At 41.9% G+C, this 21,485-nt stretch overlaps 1 protein-coding gene across 2 annotated transcripts in view; it reads right to left on the bottom strand.

Moving 5' to 3' along the window:
- Nucleotides 1-16,501: 16,501 nt before the first annotated feature.
- The window catches only part of CREB3L3 (cAMP responsive element binding protein 3 like 3), a 137,576-nt gene continuing 132,592 nt past the window's right edge, over nucleotides 16,502-21,485 (bottom strand). For both annotated transcript variants that reach the window (XM_040417707.1, XM_040417708.1), the window contains exon 10: nucleotides 16,502-18,323. In XM_040417707.1, the coding sequence (XP_040273641.1) occupies nucleotides 17,989-18,323 (335 nt within the window). In that variant the 3' untranslated portion in view covers nucleotides 16,502-17,988. The remainder of the gene's footprint in view (nucleotides 18,324-21,485) is intronic.

The following is a 21,485-nucleotide window of genomic DNA, read 5'->3' as shown; positions in this document are numbered from 1 at the left end:
TGTTAAATATCTCCTTTAAATTTGTCCTAAGCGGAACTAGGTCCTTCTCGACTTTTCTGGCACAAGTTTGCTTATGGACAGATTCTATTTTAGATATTTTACTTAATAGTTCTTCGTTCTTGTATTTCTTTTCTCTTTTTTTTCCCCCCTGGCTCCCAGCTGTAAAAGGTGACCTCTAATAACTGCTTTATAGGTTTCCCCATATAGTAACCCAGTCCATTCCAGTACAGTTCTCATCAAAAAATAGTTTTATCTGTTCTGCTATACATTTGGCATCAACATCTAGTTTCAGCAGCGAGTCGTTTAGTCTCCAGTTGTAGCATTTCTGTTGTCTGTTTGCCAGATCTAAGTGTAAAAATAGCAGGGCATGATCTGAGAAAACAAATGAATCATAGGTAGCCTTCTGGATGGCGTGTATGTTTCTTTGTTGAATATATATGTGATCTATTCTGGAATATTGGTTATATACTGAAGAGAAACAAGAGTAGTCTCTTTTAGCTGGATTGGAATATCTCCATGCATTTATAAGTTGTCTATTTTTTAAAATTTTCTGATACTTATTTTTTTTTTTCCTTTGAGAAATCGATGATTTCCCTCTAGTAGTGTCAATATTAGGTTTGAGCGATGCATTAAAATCTCCCCCAAATATAAGGTCACCTTCTACCAATTTGTCAGCAATATTAAACACGTCTCAAATTCCATTTGTCTAATATTGGGTGTGTAGACATTAACTATCGTCATTAAAGTCTCACCTATCCATCCTTTTGACCATTACATATCGGCCTTCTCTGTCTATATTAGTGTCTTTAACTTTAAATCCCAGAGAGCTATGCATAATAATTGAGACCCCTTTCTGTCTCCTGAGGGGCGTGTTAGCGTTAAACCATTGTGTATACGGAATGGACTTTATCAGGGGAGTATATGTTTTCCTAAAGTGTTTCCTGTATCAAGGCAATTCCTTTTTTTTTTTTTTTTTTTTTTTAGGGATATTCAGATCGTTGACATTTGTATGTAGCAACTTAGCCAGATGTTTATAATTGAACAGTAGTTAGAACTGTATAACAAATAGCTGTATATCTCAATTAAGAGCTAAAGAAAAGGAAAGCTACTGCTACTGGCAACTAATTGGCTAAAACAGAGGCCCATGGAATGCCAGGTTAATAATTAGCTAAGGTAAGGGGGGTCTTTGGGGGGGGGGGAAAGCCCCTTTTTAAATATGCAGTTTAGTTAATTACTTATGCTAGACTAGCACAAGGTAAATGAGCATGAGTGTTGAGGCACCCATAAGATACTGAATATAAGTATTACGGTTAATATTGTTTTATAATGTGCTATGTTCTGTGTAAATAGTTTTTGTGTTATGTTCTGTGTAAATTGTTTTATACCCTTTTTTATGTACTTTTATTTAGTACCTTAGTCGAGTAAATGTTTTCTTTTCTTGCAGGCAAATGAGTGAACACAGGCAATGTATTTATGAACTGTTCTTCCCTTAGTTTTATACAGTTATTTTAACACAAAATATTTAGATTTACCCCCTGTTTATAGGTCCATGCTGTATGTTCAGTTTATCAGAAGTCCTTGTTTGGGCAATAATAAAATCTGTGCAATTTTCTTCTGTGACTTTTTTTTTTTCTCTCTTTCTTTTACAACTAAAAACATACTTTATGCATTGAGCCTAAAACATAATTTATAAAAGATCCACAATAACAAAAATTAAAAACTATATCAAGACACAGGGCCTAAGCACACAAAGTGCAATAAAGAAATTAATGAACAGTGGTACATATGGTGTAAACAATAGCCTCTGATGGGGGTAAGACATCTATGAATAGTGGCATACTGTCCCCACGATATGATCCTAGATGCCCCTAACCAGAGCATCCACCCCAAAAGGGGTCGAACCAGTACAGGAACCTCATTCTGATGCATCCTAGAAATGTCCCCTATGTCTTGACATGTTTCCCCATGGTGGGTTCATCAAGGGACTAATAAATGGGGAACCACTATACAATATGCAATTGGAGAGGGGTGTGGCTAGCCGACCATGTGAGTGGCCGCAGGTCCGTTGAGCTCCTGCACAACCTCTGCCTATTATCCTGAAACGACCCGAACGCTCCTGTCATTGGACGCCCCACATCCTTTGGACAGTGTGGTGTGCTTCCCGCTACCTGTATCATCGCCTGTTGAGTGGAGATAGCCAGACAGAGAGGGGCGAAGGTAGCCGACAGACATGGCGCTGGACCCGACACTACGAGACGCCGGGAGCACGCAGGTGATATTCAGCGCGAAGCTGCGGCCAAGCGGTCCCTACTGGCCCCTTGCCACTGGGTGCTCCAGCCAGACCTGTGCTCATGGAAATTCTCTACTACAAGGACCGGGATATTGTTCTCAGAAAAGCTCGAACTGCCTGACATGCCCATTAATGGCCAGAAGGTGTCACGCTTTCCTGATTACTCCCTGGATGTTCAGACAAGGAGGGCGAGATTCCTTGATATAAAGCCACGACTGCGAGGACTTAACGTCTCCTACTGAATGATTTACCCAGCAAAATTGAGAGTAGTTACTTTTGGGAACACCAGTTTTTTTTGAAGACCCGAGAGAAGCACTGCGCTGGCTAGATCGACACGAGCGCCAGCTCCGTGCGGCAGATCCACAAGCAGACAGGGATTGAGTCATCGCTGTTCTTATTTGCCATCGGCTACATGAGTATATTGAAAAGGAAGGAATGCATGAGTGTGTGCTTCTGAATGTTTTTACAAATGTGTAATATGTTCCTTTCACAATGGGAGATATAGGGTGTCCATGCAGGACGCACAGTTAGATATGGGTCTATATTGTACACACACAGTCCGAGGGGATGGTTACAGCAGGTATTCGGACTCACCATGCCTCATTGATTATGAATTGTTTTTTCACGGTTCTGTGTTACAAGGTTCAGCATCTTTTATATTTGACAACTGCCCCTCCTCTGGGTTGTTTTTGCCTCGGTTTTGGGATTGGCGTCGTCGATGAGTCTTTAGTGTTGAACCCGAGGTCCAGTTATAGGAGTTCTTGCGGGGACCTGTCGGTGCGGCCAGTATCCCTTCTTTAGTTTCTTTTGTTTAAATTTGGGAAGGGTTTGGGGGGTTCTGGGTGTTGCGGTCATGACATATAAGGTTCTTTTTAAGAGGTGCACTTTATCTATCCATTTATTGACCACTAGTTCCCATGGCTAGCTCCGTGAAACTCTTGAGCTGGAATGTTAGAGGGATAAAGGATGCCAACAAAAGAAAAGCGGTTTTAGACCGTATAAAATTTGTACCAGCCTCTGATCTGCTGTTTGCAGGAAACGCACTTGCTACCAGCTGACGTACACCTGCTTACTCCCCCATGGGCTGGGCATAGTTTTCATGCTACATACTTGGCATACGCCAGAGGTGTGAGTATCCTTATTCATAGAAATATTCAGTTTGCCTGGATCACTAAAAGAATAGATGATGAGGGGAGATATATTTATTTACATGGCACTTTGTTTAACGTTGAATGCATTCTCATTGAAATCTATATCCCCCCGCCCTATTCGGCGTCGGTAGTTAGAAAGGTGATCTCTCTTATTGCTGACCTACCACAGATCCCCACCCTACTTTTTAGTGACTTTAATAACGTACTCTGTCCAACATTGGACAAACTTAGTAAGTCCTCTCATGTAGCCAGCGAGGAAGTTAATCCCTTTGGACGCTTACTACGTGAAGCGGCGCTTTTTGATTTCTGGAGAATGAGACATCCGATCACAAGGCAGTACTCCTGCCATTCTAGCACGTATAGTTCATTGTCCAGAATTGATTTAGTGCTGGGAAATGAAGAAATGGGTCGCTTTATTAAAGATATTATATATCTCCCTAGGAGGCTATCTGATCATTCTCAGTTATTAACAGTTATTACTATACGGCTGCAATTTAGCGCAGGGGGATATGTGCTTGAAATTTAACTCATACTGGTTGCATATCCTAGCGGATGTGGCAGACGTAAAAGAGCAATTAATTGAATTTTTTACTTATAATCTACCCACTGCATCACAGTTGATAGTCTGGGTCGCGTTGAAAGCCTTTTTACGGGGTATCTTAATAGCAAAGGTTAATGGAAAGAAAAAAGAAACTAGAACAGAAGTAGCAGAGACTGAAGCTGGGTATGTACTGAATCAGTCTGTAGACTCTGAGAATAAGTGGAAGGAGGCCCAACAGAAGCTGAATGATAGATTACTGTTGAATGCACAAAACAAGAGATTCTTTCAAAAACAACGATATTATGAGGAAGGGGAAAAGGCAGGAAGACTATTGGCTCTAATAACCAAGGCCCAACATCAATCAACTTCATAGCAGCTTTGCGTAACTCTGATGGGGAAGTATGTACCTCACCAGAGCAGGTAGTAGGGATTATGTGCTCTCTCTATTCCAACCTATGTACTTCAAAAATCACTGCATCTGAGACTCAGATCAAGGAATTTCTTACACCACTTAACCTTCCTGTCCTTACTCAGGATCAAAAATCCCTGTTGGAAGCTCCCATCTCCCTCAAGGAATTAGAAACCGCATTGGGAGCCATGTCCAATAATAAAGCACCTGGGTGGGTGGCCTTCCAGTTGAAATTTATAAAACTTATGCTTTGGTGCTATTACCCCAGTCATTGGAGGTGTATAAGGAAGCTCAAGCGAGTGGCAAACTCCCGGCTACTATGAACTAAGCTATCATAGCGGTTATTCCGAAACCAGGAAAAGATACTCTGGAAGCAGAATCCTATTGCCCCATCTCCTTATTGCATGTGGATGTCAAATTATTAGCGAAGGTGTTGGCTAATCGCTTGAACTCAGTGATCACATCCTTGATCCACTCTGATCAAGCCGGATTTATACCTAACATGACGACGGCAGTGAATATTAAAAGGTTGTACTTAAATATTCAGGTGGGCCAGGTCCATGCGTTGAATGCGGCGGTCGCGTCTTTAGACACGGCAAAAGCATTCGATAGTGTGGAATGGCGATACCTAATTTTGGTACTTAGAGCAATGGGGTTCGGGCCAGAATTAATTAATTGGATTCAATTATTGTACGCATGCCCTACAGATAGAATTCAGGTGAACGAAGGTCTTTCAGACTCATTTGAGTTACATAGAGGGACTAGACAGGGGTGCCCCCTATCGCCACTATTGGTTGCGGTGGAACCCTTAGCAGAAGCCCTTAGGAAAGCAGTGGTAGTGAAAGGTATTACTTGTGGATCGGTAATGGAAAAGGTCGCTCTATGCGGATGATATTTTGCTGTTTCTAGATGATTGGTCTTCCTCTCTACCGGCAGCTATGACCATTATTAATGACTTTGGATTACTGTCTGGCTTGACCATTTACTGGACAAAGTCGGTGTTAATGCCTCTGGGGGGGATGCACAGGTAGACCCACGTTATACAGTGCAACATCTGAGGCGGATTGTGCAACATCTTGTCAATAATAAGTGTATAATGGCAGCATTAGAGGGTGGCACTTTCTATGACAAGGGAGGGCAATATGGGATATTGCTTACTATACATGCAGTTTGGTGGAAAGCTAAGGAGATTGTGGGGATTCAAGGATATACACAATTCACCTCAATCTGGCCTAATTATCTGTATAAAGAATTAAACACCGTAACCAGTGCAAAAAATAATTTGGGGCACCTATGGTCTTAACCGGTTATGTCAGCTGTTTGAGAATAACTCCCTTGAGGAATTTAATAAGCTACAGCAAGAGTTTGGACTGCCTAAGTCCTTATTTTATGTCTACCTTCAAGTACGACACGCCATACAGACGCAGGACCGTAAGGGTTCCTGCTGACAAACATTTGATTATCGACCTTACGGCCTCTCACGGGGATACAAAAGGTGTGATTTCATCGCATTATTTGAGTTTTATGGAGGCACTACATAAAAACCGCCCACTGCCCCTACATGCGAAAGGGCAGCAAGATATTGCTGACTTAACGGTGGAACGATGGGAAGAAGTCTTTAAAGACTTCCCTGTGGTGGCAGTTAGTGAAGCTCATAGTCTCCCAACTGCTCTTACTGTATAGAGTATATGGTGGGTGGTTTGTGTGCTGGCACACAGTAGATTCCCTATCTTTCAATCTAGCAAACTCAACGCCTTTATTAATGTTCTGGAGTGTTTAGCCTCTGCTCAGGAGCTCTGTGTAATAATCTCTGTTTCTTTTAAGAACAACCCCTCTGTAGAGCAATTACGTCTAGCTCTAATCATTTCCCCCTTTGGTATGTTATTTATGACATGCGGTGGGTGGCAGGAGGAGGCAAGAAGAATGGTGTTCCCAGATGTCTTTTTTCTAAAGGTACAGGTAGTGACCAATCCCTCAGAGAGGTCCGATTCCAAATGTAAATCAAGAAAATCAATTTTAGCTGAATCGCTGATATAAGTAAGTTTGATGGAATCTGTACAGTTATTAAGATACTTGATGCACTAGGTCACCCGATTCTCCCCCGCCTCCAACCCACAGCATATCATCTATATAACGTCCATACCATTTAATAGAGCCAGCAAAGGGGTTGTATGCATCACCTGTGATACTGGATCTCCTCCCCTGGACCGCTGAATGGTTCCCATTCCAGGCTCCAGGTGCGGACACTTTGCTGATTAGAGGGGGTTGGACCTTGTGCTACATGGTTTTAATATGTGTGTTATGTCTTGATGAAGGGCTGGATTCTGTAGCCAGAAACATGTTACTACACCTTTTTCCTGTGATTTTGGTGGATTTTATATGATGAGCCAATAAAGATCCATTTTTTACTCTACAAGAAGCTGGATTCTTTCTTTATATTGGATTTTCTATTAGGCCCAGTTCTGGCCTTTTTTCTGTGCTTCGTGGATTAAAGTCAGAGGTGAGAGCTGCAGCCATTTCTATCATTGTATTGTACAATACATTGGGTTGAATTGCCACCTGCTCCATAGGAACTACAGCTCTAAAAGCCCTGGTTTCTTCAGAAAGACCAGGACTTTTAGACACAACCAACGGCTCCCTGATATCTGCACAAGGGAGCCGTTGTGACCCTGGAAGTGCATTGCTCCTGTTGAAAGCTGCATCAGATGCCATGGTCACAATTGACCACGGCATGTGCAGAGTTAAATGTCTGCAATCAACGTTATTGGCAATAACAGACATTAGCCTTGCGTGTCTGCAGTTTTAAAAATTTGCAAAGACCAGGCTCCCACCGCACATGTACAGTGGAGGTCCAGAAAGTTACATAGTTAGGCTACTTTCACACCTGCGTTCGGGTGTCCGCTCGTGAGCTCTGTTTGAAGGGGCTCACAAGCGGCCCCGAACGCAACCGTCCAGCCCTAATGCATTCTCAGTGGACGCGGATCCGCTGAGAATGCATCAGTCTGCCAGCGTTCAGCCTCCGCTCAGCAAGCGGACACCTGAACGCTGCTTGCAGCGTTCGGGTGTCCGCCTGGCCGTGCGGAGGCAAGCGGATCCGTCCGACCTTACAATGGAAGTCAATGGGGACGGATCCGCTTGAAGATGACACCATATGGCTCAATCTTCAAACGGATCCGTCCCCCATTGACTTTCAATGTAATGTCTGGACGGATCCGTCTGAACAACTTTCAGACTTATTTTTTTTTTTAACTATAATGCAGACGGATCCGTTCTGAACGGATACAAACGTCTGCATTATAGGAGCGGATCCGTCTGAGCAGACATCAGACGGACCCGCTCTGAACGCTAGTGTGAAAGTAGCCTTACATAGTTGTTAAGGTTGGAAAAAGACAAAAGTCCATAAAGTCCAACCTGTAATCCTGCTATATCGATTCCTGGATAAATGTCCATCTTCCATTTTCCTGTGACCAGCTCCTGCGGCAGGCTATTTCAGAGATTCACAGATCTTACTGTAAAGAATGCTTGTCGCTTATGTCCAGGCTTCTACTCACCTCTTCATAAAAACAAATCAGGTTAGTTTAACAGCTTCTGTTCTTAGTAAAACCATGTTGGCTATCATTTATTATATTGTTGACAGTTACATAATCCTGTATGTAGTCTGGTAGAAGGCCCTCAAACATTTTTCCCACTAAGTATGTTAAGCTTACTGGTCTATAATTTCCTGGTGAAAACCTAGCACCCTTTTTGAAAATTGGCACCACATTCGCCTTGCGCCAGTCTCTTGGTACAATGCCTGTCATTAAAGAATCTGTAAATATTATGAACAGAGGCAAAGCAATAACTGAACTGAGCTCCGTTAGAGCTCTAGGGTGTGATCCATCTGGACCTGGGGCCTTGTTCACTTTAAATTTTTTTTTGTATATTAACCACGTCAGCTCCCCTAGCTTAAACCCCCTTAATGACCAGACCACTTTTTACAATTCTGCACTACACTACTTTCACGGTTTATTGCTCGGTCATACAACTTACCACCCAAATGAATTTTACCTCCTTTTCTTCTCACTAATAGAGCTTTCATTTGGTGGTATTTCATTGCTGCTGACATTTTTACTTTTTTTGATATTAATCAAAATTGACCGAAATTTTTGCAAAAAAATGACATTTTTCACTTTCTGTTGTTAAATTTTTCAAATAAAACTACATTTCTATATAAATTTTTCTCTAAATTTATTGTTCTACATGTCTTTGATAAAAAAAAATGCAATAAGTGTATATTTATTGGTTTGGATAAAAGTAATAGCGTTTACAAAACTATGGTGCAAAAAAATGTATTTAAGCACTTTGAATTTCTGAGCACCTGTCATGTTTCCTGAGGTTCTACAATGCCCAGACAGTAGAAACACCCCACAAATGACCCCATTTTGGAAAGTAGACACCCTAAGGTATTCGATGATGGGCATAGTGAGTTCATGGAAGTTTTTATTTTTTGGCACAAGTTAGCGGAAATTGTTTTTTTTATTTATAATTTTTTCTTACTGTGGCGAAACCAACCTCGCCACTGGGTTTTGGAGGGCCCTGGGTACTAGCCTCTTGCCCCAGGATTATGGGCCCTCTCATCAGCCAGGCCTCATTTGTTCACAAAGGACTTGGACTAACTTGAACTCTCACCCCCATGAATTAGACCAGGGTTCAAGTTAGTCCATTACGTTTGGTAATTGTATTTTGTGGATTGCGTCTCAGACAATGCTCATTGTATTTTGTTTATTGCATTACAGACAGAGGGAAGGGGATTTTGTATACAATTGCTGGGGAGGTTTGAATACTGTAAATGCATGTAATAGGCTGTTTTTACAAAACCCTGTGGGTGGTGGCCTTGTTGGAAGATGTGTATAAAATGCTTGTGTGTTAGAATAAAGTGGTTGCTTTTATACCTTCATGAAGTTTTGGCTCATGTTTGGGGAATGCGATAACTACACTCTTGGGGATTGCTATATCGCAATACTCCCCTGAGTATAAGCTCTTGTAAGAGCTTGTTCATGGTTCCTGCTCTCTGGATGTAGGAGAGGTTCACCCACTGGAAGCTGAAGCCCAGTCTTGGGTCCAGTGTGGGTGGAGGACTGTGAGACCCCAACCAAGCTGCGGCAGTTTGTGGGGTCTGCAGTGCGTACGGTGTCAAGTGGAGTGCTTGGAGTCCTCTGGAAGCACTAGGAGCATATATCGATGGAGGTACCCGGTCGGCGTGCTAGGCGTTCCGTTACACTTACAAAGTCTCATATTCCACTAATTTGTGACAAAAAATAAAATCTTACATGAACTCGCCATGCCCCTCACGAAATACCTTGGGGTGTCTTCTTTCCAAAATGGGGTCACTTGTGGGGTATTTATACTGCCCTGACATTTTAGAGGCCCTAAAGCGTGAGAAGTAGTTTGGAATCCAAATGCGTAAAAAATGCCCTGTGAAATCGTAGAGGTACTCATTGGAATTTGGGCCCCTTTGCGCACCTAGGCTGCAAAAAAGTGTCACATGTGGTATCGCCGTACTCAGGAGAAGTAGGGCAATGTGTTTTGGGGTGTATCTTTACATATACCCATGCTGGGTGAGATAAATATCTCTGTAAAAGACCACTTTTCCCATTTTTTTTTTTATACAAAAAACACTCCGTGTGCTGTCCGCATCCGTGGCTCCGTTCCGCGGCCCCGCTACAAAAATATAACATGTCCTATTCTTGTCCGCGCTTTGCGGACAAGAATAGGCATTTATATTGCCGCCGCCCGTTCCGCAAATTGCGGAAGTCAACACGGGCGCCTTCCGTTTTTTGCGCATCCGCAGTTTGCGGACCTCAAAAAACGGCACGGTCGTGTGCATGAGGCCTTATATTGAGCATACAGGTAATGAGATAAATTTTTTTCGTTCAGCCTCTGGGCTGAAAGAAAAAATGAACGGCACAGATTTCTTCATTCGTATCGATCAATGTGGATGAAAAAATCTCTGCCAAAAAAATGCAAAAAAAAAAAAGCTGCGATCGCTAATAAAGATCCAAAAAGCTCAAAAGTGATCTTTATAGCGCCGCAGCGATTTTACAGTGTTTTTGGAGTGATCAGAAAAAAATGCGGAAAGCACATTGCCGATGTCCGTGTTTTGTGGATCCGCAAAACACATACGGACGTCTGAATAGAGCCTTACAGGGGGGTGATCAATGACAGGGGGGTGCTCAGGGAGTCTATATGGGGTGATCAGGGGTTAACCGCCTCCGGACCACCTAACGCAGGATCGCGTTCCGGAGGCGGCAGCCCTGCGCAGAGTCACGCATATATGCGTCATCTCGCGAGACGCGAGATTTCCTGTGAACGCGCGCACACAGGATCGGAAGGTAAGCGAGTGGATCTCCAGCCTGCCAGCGGCGATCGTTTGCTGGCAGGCTGAAGATGCGATTTTTTTTTTAACCCCAAACAGGTATATTAGACGCTGTTTTGATAACAGCGTCTAATATACCTGCTACCTGGTCCTCTGGTGGTCCCTTTTGTTTGGATCGACCACCAGAGGACACAGGCAGCTCAGTAATATGTAGCACCAAACACCACTACACTACACCCCCCCCTGTCACTTATTAACCCCTGATCACCCCATATAAACTCCCTGATCACCCCCCTGTCATTGATCACTCCCCTGTAAGGCTCCATTCAGACGTCCGTATGTTTTTTACGGATCCACGGACACATGGATCGGATCCGCAAAACACATACAGACGTCTGAATGGAGCCTTACAGGGGGGTGATCACCCCATATAGACTCCCTGATCACCCCCCTGTCATTGATCACCCCCCTGTAAGGCTGCGTTCAGATGTCCGTATGTTTTTTTTACAGATTCACGGATACATGGATCGGATCCGCAAAACACATACGGACATCTGAATGGAGCCTTATAGGGGGGTGATCAATGACAGGGGGGTGATCACCCCATATAGACTCCCTGATCACCCCCCTGTCATTGATCACCCCCCTGTAAGGCTGCATTCAGATGTCCGTATGTTTTTTACGGATCCACGGATACATGGATCGGATCCGCAAAACACATACGGACATCTGAATGGAGCCTTATAGGGGGGTGATCAATGACAGGGGGGTGATCACCCCATATAGACTCCCTGATCACCCCCCTGTCATTGATCACCCCCCTGTAAGGCTGCATTCAGATGTCCGTATGTTTTTTACGGATCCACTGATACATGGATCAGATCCGCAAAACACATACGGACATCTGAATGGAGCCTTATAGGGGGGTGATCACCCCATATAGACTCCCTGATCACCCCCCTGTAAGGCTCCATTCAGACATTTTTTTGGCCCAAGTTAGCGGGAATTTTTTTTTTTTTCTTACAAAGTCTCATATTCCACTAACTTGTGTCAAAAAATAAAATCTCACATGAACTCACCATACCCCTCACGGAATCCAAATGCGTAAAATTTTCTTCTTCTCACGCTTTAGGGCCCCTAGAATGCCAGGGCAGTATAAATACCCCACATGTGACCCCATTTCGGAAAGAAGACACCCCAAGGTATTCCGTGAGGGGCATATTGAGTCCATGAAAGATTAAAATTTTTGTCCCAAGTTAGCGGAAAGGGAGAGAAATATCTTGGCAAAAGACAACTTTTCCCATTTTTTTTTATACAAAGTTGGCATTTGACCAAGATATTTATCTCACCCAGCATGGGTATATGTAAAATGACACCCCAAAACACATTGCCCAACTTCTCCTGAATACGGCGATACCACATGTGTGACACTTTTTTGCAGCCTAGGTGGGCAAAGGGGCCCACATTCCAAAGAGCACCTTTAGGATTTCACAGGTCATTTACCTACTTACCACACATTAGGGCCCCTAGAATGCCAGGGCAGTATAACTACCTCACAAGTGACCCCATTTTGGAAAGAAGACACCCCAAGGTATTCCGTGAGGGGCATGGCAAGTTCCTAGAATTTTTTATTTTTTGTCACAAGTTAGCGGAAAATGATGATTTTTTTTTTTGATTTTTTTTTTCTTACAAAGTCTCATATTCCACTAACTTGTGACAAAAAATCAAAACTTCCATGAACTCACTATGCCCATCACAAAATACCTGGGGGTGTCTTCTTTCCAAAATGGGGTCACTTGTGGGGTAGTTATACTGCCCTGGCATTTTAGGGGCCGAATGCGTGAGAAGTAGTTTGAAATCAAAATCTGTAAAAAATGGCCGGTGAAATCCGAAAGGTGCTTTTTGGAATGTGGGCCCCTTTGCCCACCTAGGCTGCAAAAAAGTGTCACACATCTGGTATCACCGTACTCAGGAGAAGTTGGGCAATGTGTTTTGGGGTGTCTTTTTACATATACCCATGCTGGGTGAGAGAAATATCTTGGCAAAAGACAACTTTTCCCATTTTTTTTTTTTATACAAAGTTGGCATTTGACCGAGATATTTATCTCACCCAGCATGGGTATATGTAAAATGACACCCCAAAACACATTGCCCAACTTCTCCTGAGTACGGCAATACCAGATGTGTGACACTTTTTTGCAGCCTAGGTGGGCAAAGGGGCCCACATTCCAAAGAGCACCTTTCGGATTTCACCGGCCATTTTTTACAGATTTTGATTTCAAACTACTTCTCACGCATTCGGCTCCTAAAATGCCAGGGCAGTATAACTACCCCACAAGTGACCCCATTTTGGAAAGAAGACACCCCCAGGTATTTCGTGATGGGCATAGTGAGTTCATGGAAGTTTTGATTTTTTGTCACAAGTTAGTGGAATATGAGACTTTGTAAGAGAAAAAAAATAATAATAATTTCCGCTAACTTGTGACAAAAAATAAAAAGTTCTATGAACTTACTATGCCCATCAGCGAATACCTTAGGGTGTCTACTTTCCGAAATGGGGTCATTTGTGGGGTTTTTCTACGGTCTGGGCATTGTAGAACCTCAGGAAACATGACAGGTGCTCAGAAAGTCAGAGCTGCTTCAAAAAGCGGAAATTCACATTTTTGTACCATAGTTGTAAACGCTATAACTTTTACCCAAACCATTTTTTTTTTTTTACCCAAACATTTATTTTTTATCAAAGACATGTAGAACAATAAATTGAGAAAAATTTATATATGGATGTCGTTTTTTTTGCTAAATTTTACAACTGAAAGTGAAAAATGTCATTTTTTTGCAAAAAAATCGTTAAATTTCGATTAATAACAAAAAAAGTAAAAATGTCAGCAGCAATGAAATACCACCAAATGAAAGCTCTATTAGTGAGAAGAAAAGGAGGTAAAATTCATTTGGGTGGTAAGTTGCATGACCGAGCAATAAACTGTGAAAGTAGTGTAGTGCAGAAGTGTAAAAAGTGGCCTGGTCATTAAGGGTGTTTAAGCTAGGGGGGCTGAAGTGGTTAATAAGTGACAGGGGGGGGTGTAGTGTAGTGTGGTTCTTGGTGCTGCTTACAGAGCTGCCTGTGTCCTCTGGTGGTCGATCCAAGCAAAAGAGACCACCAGAGGACCAAGTAGCAGGTATATCAGACGCTGTTAACAAAACAGCGTCTGATATACCTTTCAGGGGTTAAAAAAATCTCATCTACAGCCTGCCAGCAACTGATCGCTGCTGGCAGGCTGTAGATCAACTCGTTTACCTCCCGATCCTGTGAACGCGCGCTCCTGTGTGCGCGCGTTCACAGGAAATCTCGCGTCCCGCGAGATGACGCGCCGATGCGTCAAGGAGGAATAACCCGGCCGCCCGCAGGACGCATCCCTGCGTTAGGCGGTCGGGAGCTGGTTAAGGACCATATCTACAGTCAGGGATTAGAATAGTGGCATACTCACAACAGTTGTATGTTCCTACATTGTGGTAATTTTAAAGTTTTGCCAGCACTTTAGCTGCTAATTAAGAAATTAAGTTTTACAGGTAGATTGATGAAAAGTTTTGTAGCAGGAGGAAGATGCTTAAAGGGGGTATTTTCGTTTCAGTAAAAATGTTAATGCTCTTTGTAATCTGAAAAATTATACAATTTTCCAGTATACAGTACTGTGTAAAAGTTTTAGGCAGGTGTGGAAAAAATGCTGCAAGGTAAAAATGACTTAAAAAAATAGAAGTGTTAATAGTTTATTTTTCTCAATTAACAACATGCAAAGTGAATGAACAGAAGAGAACCCTAAATCAAATCAATATTTGATGTGACCTGCTTTCGACTTCAAAACAGCATCAGTTCTTCTTGATACACTTGCCCTCAGTTATAGAAGGAACTCAGCAGGGAGGTTGTTTCAAACATCATGGAGAACTAACCATGTCTCTTTTGTGGATGTATTCTCTTCATGTAGTCCCAGACAACCTTGGTGAAGTTGAGATCAGGGCTCTGTGAGAGCCATAATATTACTTCCAGGACTTCTGTTCTTTTATTAAGAAGATAGTTATTAAAGTCATTGGCTGTATGTCGTTGTCCTGTTGCGAAATTAATTTGGAGCCAATCAGACGCCTCCTTATAGGTATTGCATGATGTATAAGTATCTACAGTTGCAAGAAAAAATATGTGAACCCTTTGGAATGATATGGATTTCTGCACAAATTGGTCATAAAATGTGATCTGATCTTCATCTACAGTAAGTCACAACAATAGACAATCACAGTCTGCTTAAACTAATAACACACAAAGAATTAAATGTTACCATGTTTTTATTGAACACACCATGTAAACATTCACAGTGCAGGTGGAAAAAGTATGTGAACCCTTGGATTTAATAACTGGTTGAACCTCCTTTGGCAGCAATAACTTCAACCAAACGTTTCCTGTAGTTGCAGATCAGACGTGCACAACGGTCAGGAGTAATTCTTGACCATTCCTCTTTAAAGAACTGTTTCAGTTCAGCAATATTCTTGGGATGTCTGGTGTGAATCGCTTTCTTGAGGTCATGCCACAGCATCTCAATCGGGTTGAGGTCAGGACTCTGACTGGGCCGCCATTTTGTTGTTGATTTACTTCTATGCTTAGAGTCGTTGTCCTGTTGCAACACCCATCTTCTGTTGAGCTTCAGCTGGTGGACAGATGACCTTAAGTTCTCCTGCAAAATGTCTTGATAAACTTGGAATTTATTTTTCCTTCGATGATAGCAATCCGTCCAGGCCCTGACGCAGCAAAGCAGCCCCAAACCATGATTCCCCCACCACCATACTTCACAGTTGGGATGAGGTTTTGATTTTGGTGTGCTGTGCCTCTTTTTCTCCACACATAGTGCTGTGTGTTTCTTCCAAACAACTCAACTTTGGTTTCATCTGTCCACAGAATATTTTGCCCGTACTGCTGTGGAACATACAGGTGCTCTTGTGCAAACTGTAAACGTGCAGCAATGTTTTTTTTGGACAGCAGTGGCTTCCTCTGTGGTATCCTCCCATGAAATACATTCTTGTTTAGTGTTTTACGTATCGTAGATTCGCTAAATGAGATGTTAGCATATGCCAGAGACTTTTGTAAGTCTTTAACTGACACTCTAGGATTCTTCTTCACCTCATTGAGCTGTCTGCGCTGTGCTCTTGCAGTCATCTTTACAGGACTGCCACTCCTAGGGAGAGTAGCAGCAGTGCTGAACTTTCTTCATTTATAGACAATTTGTCTCACTGTGGACTAATGAACAGCAAGGCTTTTGGAGATACTTTTACAACCCTTTCCAGCTTTATGTAAGTCAGCAATTCTTAATCTTAGGTCTTCTGAGAGCTCTTTTGTGCAAGGCATCATTCACATCAGGCAATGCTTCTTGTGAAAAGCAAACCCAGAACTGGTGTGTGTTTTTTATAGGGCAGGGCAGCTGTAGCCAACACCTCCAATCTCATCGATTGGACTCCAGTTGGCTGACACCTCACTCCAATTAGCTTTTGGAGATGTCATTAGTCTAGGGGTTCACATACTTTTTCCACCTGCCCTGTGAATGTTTACATGGTGTGCTCAATAAAAACATGGTAACATTTAATTCTTTGTGTGTTATTAGTTTAAGCAGACTGAGATTGTCTATTGATCAAGATCAGATCACATTTTATGACCAATTTGTGCAGAAATCCATATCATTCCAAAGGGTTCACATATTTTTTCTTGCAACTGTATCTGTATTTCTCAACATTGAGTATACCATTAATCCTGACCACGTTGAGGACCGTAGATGCAGTGGTCAGCCAAGCAAACTTAGTGCAGCAGACACACTGTGCTTATTTCCCTTCAAAATCAGAAGATATCCAGCAGTGCCATCAGCTCAGAACTGGCAGAAACCAGTGGGACCTAGGTACACCCATCTACTGTTCAGAGAAGTGTGGCCAAAAGTGTTTTTTATGGAAGAATTGCACCTATACTTTCAACAAGGAAACAAGGCCAAGTGACTCAACTATGAATGAAAACATAGAACCTGTGGTGCAGAAAAATAGCAGCAGGTGCACTGGACAGAGGAGTCAAAATTTTAAATATTTGGTTATAACAGAAGGCAGTTTGTTTGCTGAAGAGCGTTACAATAAGTGTCTGCAGGCAACAATGAAGCATGTTGGAGGTTCTGAGTTTTGAGGCTACATTTTAATGAATGGGGTTGGGGGATTTGGTCAGGATTAAGTAAGACAAGGTGATTTGGTTAAAAAAATAAACTACAGTAGATATAAGCAATTCAGTATAACTTGATCATGTACAAAATAAATACCAGTGAAACCACTTTGACTTCCCCTTGTATATATAAGCATTAAAGGGAATTTATAAGCTCCCAAACTAAATGTATAGTGTAAATGATGCTATTGAGTCATATTATGCAATTTGTATCTTCATATTCACTCTCACTTCCACACTTTGCTTCTCCAAACTAGCAGTAAACTACATTGAGAGGACTCCTGAGCACATACTGCACTTATAAAAAAGTGGACTCCAGCAGGAATCTTTTCAATGCATTTCACTGACAGTTTGTGGGAGCAGAGTATCCGAATGTGAGTATAAAGACACAAATTTCATAAGTGGACTCAGCATCATTCACATTATACACCACTTAGACCTCTATCACACTGCCGTTTAGTAGTTCCGGCGGGCTATTTCTGAAGAGAAAAGCCTGCCGGAGCTCTCTTCATATGTTCTCTGCCAGAACAGGATGTTGGAACTAATAACGGCAGTGTCAAACTAGCCTTACTGAACTGTAGGGATATTTTGTTACTGACAGATTCCCTCTAAATCATAACATGTACATGCAAATCTATATTTAAAGTAAACAGTTGCAGTCTGAATTTTATTGTACAAACTGCCAATCATGGCTGATGGGATATAATAGAAAAGCCTATATCAGCTCGCTACTAAAAAAATGTCTTTAGATTTATTAGGCAAATCTGTAGTCAAACTGATGGAACATGTTCTTGTAGTGTCTATGGCTCCCTTTATCCTTGTTAGAGGTTCCTCTATATTCATCAAATAATGTAATCATTTAATTACAAAAACATATGGGTTACATTTTCTGCCGTGTTTGAGCTAAATTGCTCTAATAAGATGCATTGAATGGACTGTTACTTTATTAAAATGTTCTCATTATGTTATGTCGTATGTTTCCATGACATCTTTATTTCCTGTTAGAGAATTTACAGCTCACCCTCTTCTTTCAAGGGTTCTTTCCAAGATACTTGTGTTATCAGTTGTGATGCCACATAATCATCATTTGACCCATGTAGGATTTCTTCTGTACTGCCATCCATCAATAGGATATGCTCTTCATTTAGCTGCCTTGTCTGATTCTTTACTTCAATTGATTGTTCCTCGCTTAACTGTTGTGCTTTAACAGATAGTACCTCATCCAGGTACTTTCTTAGAGATCTCATTTCTCTGTTATTTGTCTGGCTTCCTGGATTACCCCAATGTGCAGCCTCTATTTGTAATACTCTAGACAATGCTGCGTTATTCAAGGACCTGGAAAGAACTAGGAAAAACAGGGCATGTTAGCCGGGTAACCTTTTTAGTCTCATGTATGCACAGATTTTAACCCCTTAAGGACTCAGCCCTATTTCACCTTAAGGACTTAGCCATTTTTTGCAAATCTGACCAGATAACTTTAAAACGCTTTGACTTATCCAGGCCATTCTGAGATAGTTTTTTCGGCACATATTGTACTTCATGACACTGGTAAAATGAAGTCCAAAAAATTCATTTTTATTTATAAAGAAATACCAAATTTACAAAAAATTTGTGCAAAGTTCCAAGTTTCAATTTCTCTACTCTTATAATACATAGTAATACCTCCAAAAAAAGTTATTACTTTACATTCCCCATATGTCTACTTCATGTTTGGATCATTTTGGGAATGATATTAAATTTTTTTGGGATGTTACAAGGCTTAGAAGTTTAGAAGCAAATCTTGAAATTTTTCAGAAATTTTCAAAAAACCAATTTTTAGGGACCAGTTTAGGTCTGAAGTCACTTTGCGAGGCTTACATAATAGAAACCACCCAAAAATGACCCCATTCTAGAAACCACACCCCTCAAGGTATTCAAAACTGATTTTAAAAACGTTGTTAACCCTTTAGGTGTTCCACAAGAATTAATGGAAAATAGAGATACAATTTCAGAATTTTAATTTTTGGGCAAATTTTAAATTTTAATCCATTTTTCCCAGTAACAAAACAAGGGTTAACAGCCAAACAAAACTCAATATTTATGGCCCTGATTCTGTAGTTTATAGAAATACCCCATATGTGGTCGTAAACCGCTGTACGGGCACACGGGAGGGCGCAGAAGGAAAGGAATGCCATACGGTTTATGGAAGGCAGATTTTGCTGGACTGTTTTTTTTGACACCATGTCCCATTTGAAGCCCCCCTGATGCACCCCTAGAGTAGAAACTCCAAAAAAGTGACCCCATTTTAGAAATACAGGATAGGGTGGCAGTTTTGTTGGTACTAGTTTAGGGTACATATGATTTTTGGTGGCTCTATATTACACTTTTTGTGAGGCAAGGTAACAAGAAAAAGCTGTTTTGGCTCAGTTTTTATTTTTTGTTATTTACAACATTCATCTGACAGGTTAGATCATGTGATATTTTTATAGACCAGGTTGTCACGGATGCGGCGATACCTAATATGTATACTTTTTTTTATTTATGTAAGTTTTACACAATAATATAATTTTTGAAAAAATAAATAAATCATGTTTTAGTGTCTCCATATTCTGAGAGCCATAGATTTTTCAGTTTTTGGGCGATTATCTTAGGTAAGGTCTCATTTTTTGTGGGGTGAGATGACGGTTTGATTGGCACTATTTTGGGGTGCATATGACTTTGATCGCTTGCTATTACACTTTTTGTGATGTTAGGTGACAAAAAATGGTTTATTTAGCACAGTTTTTATTTTTTATTTTTTACGGTGTTTATCTGAGGGGTTAGGTCATGTGATTTTTTTATAGAGCCGATCGATACGGACGCGGCGATACCTAATATGTATACTTTTTTTTTATTTATGTAAGTTTTACACAATAATATCATTTTTGAAACAAAAAAAATGATGTTTTAGTAGTGTCTCCATATTGTGAGCCATAGTTTTTTTTATTTTTTGGGCGATTGTCTCAGGGAGGGGCTCATTTTTTTGCGGGATGAGGTGGGCAAACGCCTTTTTGATCGCTTGCTGTTGTACTTTTTGTGATGCAAGGTGACAAAAAAATTGTTTATTTAGCACATTTTTTCTTTTTTAGGCTACTTTCACACTAGCGTTCGGGTGTCCGCTCGTGCGCACCGTTTGAAGGGGCTCACGAGCGGCCCCGAACGCATCCGTCTGGCCCCAATGCATTCTCAGTGGAGGCGGATCCACTGAGAATGCATCCGCCTGCCAGCGCTCAGCCTCCGCTCCGCTCAGTGAGCGGACACCTGAACGCTGCTTGCAGCGTTCGGGTGTCCGCCTGGCCATGCGGAGGCGAGCGGATCCGTCCAGACTTATAATGGAAGTCAATGGGGACGGATCCGCTTGAAGATGACACAATATGGCTCAATCTTCAAGCGGATCCGTTCCCCATTGACTTTCAATGTAAAGTCTGAATGGATCCGCTCAGACAACTTTCACACTTAGAAAATTTTCTAAGTTTTAATGCAGACGCATCCGTTCTGAACGGATGCGAACGTCTGCATTATCGGAGCGGATCCGTCTGATGAAACATCAGACAGATCCGCTCCGAATGCTAGTGTGAAAGTAGCCTCACGGTGTTCATCTGAGGGGTTAGGTCATGTGATATGTTTATAGAGCCGGTCGATACGGACGCGGCGATACCTAATATATGTATTTTTTTTTCTCCTATTTTTTACCAATTTTTTTTAACTTTATTTGGGGAAAATGACATTTTTGTTTATTTTTACTTGAAACTTAATTTTTGGGGGGGGAAACTTTATTTTTTCAACTTTTTTTTTTTTTTACTTTTCTTTTTTTGTCCCACTTTGGGACTTCAACTTTTGGGGGTCTAATCCCTTTTACAATGCATTCCAATACTTTTGTATTGGAATCCATTGGCTGTATGAGTAATACTGTGTGTATTACTCATACAGCTTCCGGCCTGTGAGATCCATTGGGCTGGATCTCACAGGCTCGTCACCGGAAGGCAGCGCGATGCCTTCCTTAGACATCGCGCTGATTTCCATGTCATCGGGTCCCCCCTACAGCCGCATGGGGACCCGATGGCACCGCCGCCCGCCAGATAAGGTAAAAGCCGCAAACCGCAGGTCTGAATTGACCTGCGGTTTTTGCGGCGATCGCCGACACGGGGGGGTCACGGGACCCCCCCCGGCGTTGACAGGATGCCCGCTGAATGATTTCAGCGGACATCCTGTTGCGATTAACCCCCGCCGCGCCGCAATCGCAATTTAAAGTTAGGACGTAACGGTACGCCCTGAGTCCTTAAGGACTCGGGAAACAGGGCGTACCGGTACGCCCTAAGTCCTTAAGGGGTTAAGGCCACTCAGGTTTCTTATTTCTTTCCTTATTAAAGGGGTTGTCCTAAATAAGGAAACCATAGCTGCCTTTTTTCAGAAACTACTTCAGATCTGTCCAAAAGTCATGTGTGGTATTACAGCTCAGCCCCTTTCACTTCAGTAGACAGTTGTGGTG

Source organism: Bufo bufo, chromosome 2 (genome assembly GCF_905171765.1).
Source record: "Bufo bufo chromosome 2, aBufBuf1.1, whole genome shotgun sequence".
Classification (NCBI taxonomy): Eukaryota; Metazoa; Chordata; class Amphibia; order Anura; family Bufonidae; genus Bufo; species Bufo bufo.
The sequence above is the reverse complement of the archived record's forward strand: the minus strand, read 5'-3'. Positions and strand labels throughout refer to the sequence as shown.